Consider the following 9,654-nt stretch of genomic DNA (forward strand, 5'->3'; position numbering starts at 1 on the left):
TAATAACTGATCGTCACATTGATTTATCAGTCTGCTCAGGCTTTAGCAGAGCTCAGTAACACTGAGATTAATAACTGATCATCACATTGATTTATCAGTCTACTCAGGCTTTAGCAGAGCTCAGTAACACTGAGATTAATAACTGATCGTCACATTGATTTATCAGTCTACTCAGGCTTTAGCAGAGCTCAGTAACACTGAGATTAATAACTGATCGTCACATTGATTTATCAGTCTACTCAGGCTTTAGCAGAGCTCAGTAACACTGAGATTAATAACTGATCGTCACATTGATTTATCAGTCTGCTCAGGCTTTAGCAGAGCTCAGTAACACTGAGATTAATAACTGATCGTCACATTGATTTATCAGTCTGCTCAGGCTTTAGCAGAGCTCAGTAACACTGAGATTAATAACTGATCGTCACATTGATTTATCAGTCTACTCAGGCTTTAGCAGAGCTCAGTAACACTGAGATTAATAACTGATCGTCACATTGATTTATCAGTCTACTCAGGCTTTAGCAGAGTTCAGTAACACTGAGATTAATAACTGATCGTCACATTGATTTATTAGTCTACTCAGGCTTTAGCAGAGCTCAGTAACACTGAGATTAATAACTGATCATCGCATTGATTTATCAGTCTACTCAGGCTTTAGCAGAGCTCAGTAACACTGAGATTAATAACTGATCATCACATTGATTTATCAGTCTACTCAGGCTTTAGCAGAGCTCAGTAACACTGAGATTAATAACTGATCGTCACATTGATTTATCAGTCTACTCAGGCTTTAGCAGAGCTCAGTAACACTGAGATTAATAACTGATCGTCGCATTGATTTATCAGTCTACTCAGGCTTTAGCAGAGCTCAGTAACACTGAGATTAATAACTGATCGTCGCATTGATTTGTCAGTCTACTCAGGCTTTAGCAGAGCTCAGTAACACTGAGATTAATAACTGATCGTCACATTGATTTATCAGTCTACTCAGGCTTTAGCAGAGCTCAGTAACACTGAGATTAATAACTGATCGTCACATTGATTTATCAGTCTACTCAGGCTTTAGCAGAGTTCAGTAACACTGAGATTAATAACTGATCATCGCATTGATTTATTAGTCTACTCAGGCTTTAGCAGAGCTCAGTAACACTGAGATTAATAACTGATCATCGCATTGATTTATCAGTCTACTCAGGCTTTAGCAGAGCTCAGTAACACTGAGATTAATAACTGATCATCACATTGATTTATCAGTCTACTCAGGCTTTAGCAGAGCTCAGTAACACTGAGATTAATAACTGATCGTCACATTGATTTATCAGTCTACTCAGGCTTTAGCAGAGCTCAGTAACACTGAGATTAATAACTGATCGTCGCATTGATTTATCAGTCTACTCAGGCTTTAGCAGAGCTCAGTAACACTGAGATTAATAACTGATCGTCGCATTGATTTGTTAGTCTACTCAGGCTTTAGCAGAGCTCAGTAACACTGAGATTAATAACTGATCGTCACATTGATTTATCAGTCTACTCAGGCTTTAGCAGAGCTCAGTAACACTGAGATTAATAACTGATCATCACATTGATTTATCAGTCTACTCAGGCTTTAGCAGAGCTCAGTAACACTGAGATTAATAACTGATCGTCACATTGATTTATCAGTCTACTCAGGCTTTAGCAGAGCTCAGTAACACTGAGATTAAAAACTGATCACATTTGTTTATCAGTCTACAAAGATTTTAGCAAAGCTCATTCAGTCCTGTGTTCTAGCGTCTATGACACTTCTTCCCTTTCAAAACCGGCTATTTCGGCTATGATCTCCACATCCCGTGGTCATGTGAAAAATGGTGGATGGGCTATTCCATGAGCCTTATTCATTTGTATTCTACTTGTATTCTGAGTGTTACTTTATGTGTTGTGAAGAAATATGTTGTTTCATAAATGTAGGACAGTGTATTCTACCTGTCTCTGAGTATAGCTCACTTTTTAAAGACTCCAAAAACAATTTGCACTGACTCGTTCAGACTTGGTTTCTGACTCGCTCTCATTTGAACCTGATCTCGAATAATCACCTGTGTTGTGCCCTAGTGTGAGTGTGCGCACACACACACACCCTAATCACACGACTGACTCTGAGTTGACTCACTTATTTTAATTTTGAGTGCAGACCTCTGTCTAGACTATTTGATCAATCACTCAGGCTAGAACTGGCTAACTGTCTCCTTAATCTTATGAACCACTGGACCACTTAAAGCAGGAGTGCCCAATCCGGGCCCTGGAGATCTACCACCCAGGAGATTTCAGATCAGTTGTTCAGATGCCCCTGAAAGCCTTCATTAACGGGATCAGTGTGTGTTGGAGCTAAACTCTACAGAGTGATAGATGTGCAGGACCAGGATTGACCAGGACCCCTGACTTAAGGGAATACTTCAGAGCTCTCCAGCATCTGCTGCATGTGTAATATCCAGTTAAATCCCAAACCCAATGATTTTCATGCATTCCCGGATATTTGGAAAACAACTAGAAGCCAAAAGAAAGATACAGAAGTGCCCCCTTTTGAGTCAGGGTTGTTAATATTTTTAGTAGTTTAATAAGAAGTAGTTTATTATAAAGTAGACAGCAAAAATGTTTGGTATTCTAAATTGTAATCTGGAAGACTGTAAGTTTTTGGTTTTATCTACAAGAAATTATTAAATTATAAATAATATACTGCATTTATCTACTAACAGTAGTTTTAATTTTAAGTTATCTGCCTTTAATCACTACTTCTGAAATATCAGCCATTGTGGATACGCATTTTATTGTGATTTATTTTGAATATTCATTTACTATTGAATTCAGTCTGAATATTTAATTTATTACATATTAATCCTGAATATTACCATTGTTTACAGCTTCATTCCAAATATTCATTTCAGATTTTAATTTTAATGTAACTTTATTCTGAACATGAATTTATCCCAAAAGAGATCATAATATTAATGTATTATAAACTCTTTCAGGATATTAATTAATAACTTAGCATTTTTAAAATGATTTATTCTGAAAATTCATTCTGAAAACCAATTTTATTTTATTTTCACTCTGAATAGTAATGTTATTACAACTGAATATTATTGAATTGAGTATGGATATTAATTTATTACATATTAATCAGAGTATTGACATTATTACTTCATAATAGTAACTTTTTTATACATTCATTCTGGGTTGTGATTTTATTTCACCTTGTGGATATTAATTTATTCTGACCAATTTTGAGAGATTCCTTTGTTGGAATATTAATGTATTAGAAACTCTTTGAAGATATTGATTAATAACTTCAATGAAAAAATATTCAGAATATTTATTTTATCAGAACTACATTGTGAATATGAATTTTATTTTAATTACATTCTGAATATTAAGTGTGTTTCATTAAAACTTCACTCTGATTATTAATTGTATTGTAACTTTTTTTGTGAATTCTTTCTGGATGTAATTATTTTGGAATATTACTTTATTAGAACTTCATGCTGGTTCTTAATTTTATTAGAACTTCATTCAGAATATTAATTTATTATGAATTGATTCTGGATATAATTTTATCCAAACTATACTATTTTTTTAAATATAAATTCTGGATAATAGTTTATTAGTTCATTCTGGAGTTTAGTTTATTTAGAATGTCATTCTTAATAATAACTTTATTAGATCCTTATTCTGGGTATATTTATTTTATTAGAGCCTCGTTCTTGTTGATGTCCTCAGTCATTTAGGTCCAGCTCTAGCTGTGGTCATTACTGGACACATCTACTAAACATCTGAAAGCTGTAAAGGAGTACGGTCCTCACAGAATAGAATTATTTCATACATTTGTTTTCAATGCCTTTAATGATGCTATGATGATACTTACTTCTTAAAAATAGAGATTTCAAACTCTTGAGCAGTTGTGGAGTTACAAGAGTGAGGAACACTGGGTGTGGACCCTCAGGGTTTAAGGGGCTTACTCACTCTCTCTCACTCTCTCACTCTCTCTATCTCTATCTCTATCTATCCATCTGTCTATCTCTCTCTGTCTTTAGATGACTACGATAACCCTGAGGTCCCTAAGCTGGAGAAGAGCATCAGTGGGAGCAGCCCATCCCGGGACCGCCTCCTCCTCACTGTGGCAACGCTCTTCCTCATCACGCTCTCCGTCTCCTAGCACCCACCTCCAGGACACTATCATGCCAACGAGGCCTAGGGGAATGTAGTGGACACCTGGGGGGTGAGGCCAGTGGGTGGGCCAATGAGGACTGAGGAGAAACTCAAAGCAGGACATGAAAACAAAAACAATAAAAAGATGAGAGAGAGAGAGCATTTAGGTGACTGGACGTCAAACAAACACCAAGGCTTCATCATTGGTGCTACTGTGCTGCTTGCGTGTGTGCACGCATGTGTGCTAGTGGGATGCTAAAGCCTTCACGCATTAAACGGTGGAATCTGAACTTCACAATGAAAGCTTTGCCATTCAGCTCAAGCTGGATCACCAGACAGTGTGTGTGTGTGTGTGTGTGTGTGTGTGTGTGTGTGTGTGTGTGTGTGTTTCAATATGCAAATGTGGGTTATTTACTTCATGCAAGATCACCCCTTCATCCTGATTGGCTGACAGCTCTATTACTTGTTGACTGGCAGGTTAGCGGTCGAGTTGAGTTGATGCTTAGATCAGTCCTAAAGATTAATGCTAAGCATTAAAATTCACGTCGCTAGTGCGGAACAGGAGCCGCACAGCTCGGTTCCTGCACAGGCAATGCCAAGCCACGCTGCACAGGCTCAATTTTGAGCGGTACCCAATTTTAACCGCTTTGGTAAGCCTGCAGGATTACCATGTATTTACAAACACGTCAGAAATAAGATTGCCTAATGCACTGCTTGCGCTTATGGAATTAAACAGTCCAAAAGCCAGAATCCCCAACTTCAGAAAAACAGTCCTGCTAGCCTCCACAGGTTCAATATGTATTATAAACATAGGGCATCTAATACCAAGGTTAAGGCAGTCTCACAGGGCCAGATCTCGTAATGAAAACAGAAGAGGACAATTTTTTTTGGATACATCTGTACAGGCTCCACATCCATTACACACATGGGCCATTTACCATAAGAAATTTTGGGCTAAATGGGAATGTAGACTTAATAGGGCAGGAAGAAACTGAGTGTGAAATGTCTAAACCAGTCCAATGTCTTGTGAAGGCATAGCTTCAAATGGTGATCAATGGTGCGCCCATCAACATCTCGTTAGCACACAGATGTCACGTAAGTTAGCATGGCTGGAATGTTCCCCACAAACTATAATTAAGCATGTAAATGTTTTGCTTGCATCATTGATTGTACTTTGGATGTTAGAGAGAACTTGGGGGCACGTTTTAGAGAACACTTACGCTTGTTGGCGGCAAATACTGCTGCAATCCAGTGAGTTGGAGGCATCTGCACAGATTCCACATGCATAATAAAGCTGGGCCACCCAGTATCAAGATTAGACTGATTAGGCGAGGAACAAACTGAGTATGAAATTTCTGAACCAGATCTGCCATCTCATGAAAGAAGAACTGAAAGTAGGGGACGTTGATGCGCTCGTCAGTCCAGTGGACGACAAGGTTATCGTTAGCCCATGGATGTGATGCAAGTTAGCATGGTTAAAGATTCCTCCCAAAAATCTCAACTTAAGCTTGTAGATGTTGCGTGTATGAAGGACACATTACATGCAGTAAAATGAAACATTACCTTGTGTAAAAGAGGAACAGTTCCATGAACTAACGAGTGTTTTGCAACTGGTTTTTCATGCAATATTGATTGTGCTTTGAATGTTAGAGAATTTGAGGCACGTTTTTAGAATGAGTGTGTCCTCGTTTCCATCAGATTTCATTACAATGCAGCTAGCTAGATGGTTTTACTTGCAATGTCAATTGTAATAGAGAATTTGGGGTTAGTTTCAAAGGGGCACAAGAGCACATCTGTCCCCACATGATGGGTTTCACAGAAAAAGAGTTTTTCAGAAAACCAGTCAAGCTGTTTGTATGGATGCATCTGCACAGGTTCTTCATTCATTATAAACCTGGGCTATCTAGTACCAAGGTTAGGAGAGTCTTGTGGGGATTTCGAGAATGAAAAATGTTGGGTGAATTTGGATGGGAATGTAGAATTACTAAAGTAAAAGCAATCCAAAGTCTTGTGAAGGCGGAGGTCAAAGTGAGGTGACGGTGCCCCCATCAACATTGTCCAAAATACAACAAAGCCATGAATATAACGTAAGTTAGCATGGCTGAAAAGTTGTCTCAGAAAACTCCAGTTGAGCTTGTAGATATTGTGTGGATTAAAAACACAGTAAAAATAAGCATTACTTCAGTTCCACTTCCTAAACATAGCATTTCGCTAGATAGCTTGTTTTCCTTGCATTCTCAATTGTACTTTGGATAGTAAAGAGAATTTGGGAGTGGATTTTAAAGGGGGCATGCACTTATTTGCCAAATGTTTAGCAAATTGTCCCCAGATGTTCATTCTCATTACGAGATCAGGAAACTTGTAGCTAATTGAAAGCCTTAACTTGTAGCCTTAACAAAAAATGACGACAGCGTAGCTTCAACAGATTCAAAGACTGCCACAGTTAGTCAACAACATTGTTTTTGGAAGTTATCGTGTAATTTGCGTTAAGCATAAATGCCTTGTAATGCTCTGTTATGCCAGTAAGCTGCATGTGGTCAATTTAACAGATTGCAATACACTGTAGGAAGCATAGGGGGCAATGTGGCTTCAATTTTAACGCACAATAAAGGCTTCAATTTTAAGCGGTGCCCAATTTTAAAACTCTAATAAACCTGCAGGATTACCATGTATTTACAAGATTTACCTAATGTACTCTCCCTGCTCACGGAATTAAAGTGTGCCCAACTACTTCAGAGAGCCAGTCCGGCGGTTTGTTTGGATCTGTTTCACTTACATTATACCACAGGCCATCTAGTGTCAAGGTTAGTGTTGCTTTCACGTATAAAGGGTTTTTGCAGTTTAAAAAACTTGTAGACAAATCTTAAAAAAAACAAAAACAAACAAACATTAACAGCATAGCTTCATGAATAGGACTGCATACTTAGCCAATAAATTTGATTAGTCATCATCATTGTTGATTATGGACTAGGGCTGTCTTGACTCTGTTGAAAACTAATGGTATGTGTTTATGTACTGTTTAGTATTCATTAGCTTCATTGATTTTTAGGTGGAAAAATTCTGGCCCAAACTAATATACATTTCATCAGCAAAGAAAGAATTTATCGCTGTTGTCAGAAGAAAACCTTGTATCTCCAAAATGATAACTTTACAAGAGAAGAAGAAAAACTCTTTTACATACATACATAATTTACATACAATGTAAAGGGTAACAAGAATTTAGAAATTATGCCAAAAACTGAAAATGACCAAAAAAAAAAGAGATATGACGTCTTTTTCTGAGAGTGTGTGTGTGTGTGTGTGTGTGTGTGTGTGTGTGTGTGTGTGTTTATACATATAAAATCGCACAAGCCCAACTCCCCAGTTCTTCCCATGTTGCTGCAAAACAGTCTAGTCCAAGGGCATAGCATTGCAGCCTCCAATGCCACTCACCACACACACACACACACACACACACATGGGTGGTTTAACTGAATGTGCCATAAATTAATGTCAGCCATTCTTATCACTTCGTCCTATAGTACAACAAACTGTACCACTGTCCACATGGTCACTGAGGTTCTCTTGTTTCCTCCTTTTTGTTTATGATTAAACAGTTTTCTGGTGGGTTTAAAGCACAAACAGCAGATCTCAAGCTATAGGAGTTTAAAACGGCGCCTCATGTACGTCCATGACGTCTTTGAGCGCAAACAGCCAACGAGCTGCTCCGCTTGCCAATCAGTCATCATGCTCTAGCAGTAATGCCCGCCTTCTGCTGCCCAAAACCTGTTTGCTGTAGAAAAAAGGAAAATGTATAAAGAAGACTTCTTTGTTTTTTTTAGTGAAATACATTGTTGTACTTTCTAAAATGAAAAATATTCTGGGCGAGTGATTAGAAACTATTTGAACTTTTCATTTTTAGCACTTGAGCACCATTTTGCTTCGCATGGTATGAGATCCAGGGTTCAATGCACTGCATCTCCATACGCTTGGGTTCCGGGGCAGTCGTGGGCTGGAGGTTAGGGAACTTGCCCTATGACTGAGGTGTCCTTGAGCAAGACACCTAACCCCCAATTGCTCCCCGGGCGCCGTGGGACAGAGCTGCCCTCCGCTCCGGGCAAGTATGCTCACTGCCTTCTAGTGTGTGTGTTCACTAGTGTGTATGTGGTGTTTCACTTCACGGATGGGTTAAATGCGGAGGTGAAATTTCCCCGTTTGTGGGATTAAAAAGTGTCACTTAAATTTCCTCCCATTCATTGAGGACTCCCTCGAGGGCGCCCTCTGCTGTTTAGCGGTCCTATTTTTGAGCGGGGGAAATGGGCCAGGCTCCTCATAAACCGGTTCTGGAACAGATTGCAATACACTACAGAATCAAAGGGGGCGATGTGGCTGCTATTTCACTGTGCCACAAGATTTGACAGATCGTGGTGCACTGCAGGGACCACAGAGGGCAATGTGGCTACTATTTCTTGCACCAAACTACACAAAATTCTTTGTCAAGAGAACAGCAGAAGGTTTAACAGTTAAACTAGATTACTCAAACAATAGTTGATAGATTGATCGATTATAGAAATAATCGCAGCCCTGTTCATGGTACACAATAGCTCAGTTTCTCCTTCAGATCAAGTCAGTGCTCTCAACCATCGATAAACTATTGTAGCAATACTGTTCTTTGTGAGAGAATGTGCTTCTTGAATTCATCCCATGGATCTTTGCGATGCGTGTGAATGTATGTGTATTTTTGTGGTGGTCATCTAAGGCTGGTGATGCCAAAATGTTGCATTTTCAGCCAGTCCTGGACTCCGGGATTCATCTTTATGGACTTCTACGTGAAGACAGACATATATAGACTCAACCTGAATATGTTGGTGGACGACCGGATACTTTTTCAATAAAAAAGAGCAGGAGCTCCAGTGAATTCTGGGAGATCAGATGGATTCAGCCTGGAACAAATCTTAAACGCTCATCAGTAGTTACAAATACTGACTACCGTCTGTTTTCTAATGCTAAACTCGCACACAGCTAGCGGTACTCCTACAACAAGGACAACTTCAAGAACAACAAAGTAATCTCCAAATGGACTGACAAATGTTAACGTACAGTTTTTGCTATAATTACATGCAAATAAGTGCTTTGGGTTTGGGAGCATATATCTTGACAACATTCTCTTAAAGACACCTACTGTCCATCAAAACTTTGGGGACAACTAGCTTTTCCTTTTTCAATAAATGAGCATGTTTTCTTTGTTGCTTTGCAATAACTTACACATTAAATTGAAAGCTGTTTACATCTCGCCTTTTTTTGTGCAAAAGCTGCAAGTCTGAAGAAAAGACTGTGCACTCAAAAGCACTCACAGAAAAGCACTCAAACCTTTCAGGTGTTTTTGGGCCATCTTTGGGTCAAAAGACTTTGACCATGTAGTTTTGACAAAAGTTTGGAAAAGAAAACTGTCAAGGCATTATTACAAACCTGCTCTTTACACCAAGAAGGCGTGTT

General features: G+C 38.8%; 1 protein-coding gene across 1 annotated transcript in view; it reads left to right on the forward strand.

The window, feature by feature from the left end:
* Positions 1 to 8,280, forward strand: part of efna3b (ephrin-A3b) — a 124,300-nt gene extending 116,020 nt beyond the window's left edge. The window contains exon 5 of the mRNA XM_017701989.2: positions 4,065 to 8,280. Coding sequence (XP_017557478.1) covers positions 4,065 to 4,186 — 122 coding nt within the window. The 3' untranslated portion in view covers positions 4,187 to 8,280. The remainder of the gene's footprint in view (positions 1 to 4,064) is intronic.
* The last annotated feature ends 1,374 nt before the right edge of the window (positions 8,281 to 9,654 follow it).

Source organism: Pygocentrus nattereri, chromosome 3, assembly GCF_015220715.1.
Source record: "Pygocentrus nattereri isolate fPygNat1 chromosome 3, fPygNat1.pri, whole genome shotgun sequence".
Classification (NCBI taxonomy): Eukaryota; Metazoa; Chordata; class Actinopteri; order Characiformes; family Serrasalmidae; genus Pygocentrus; species Pygocentrus nattereri.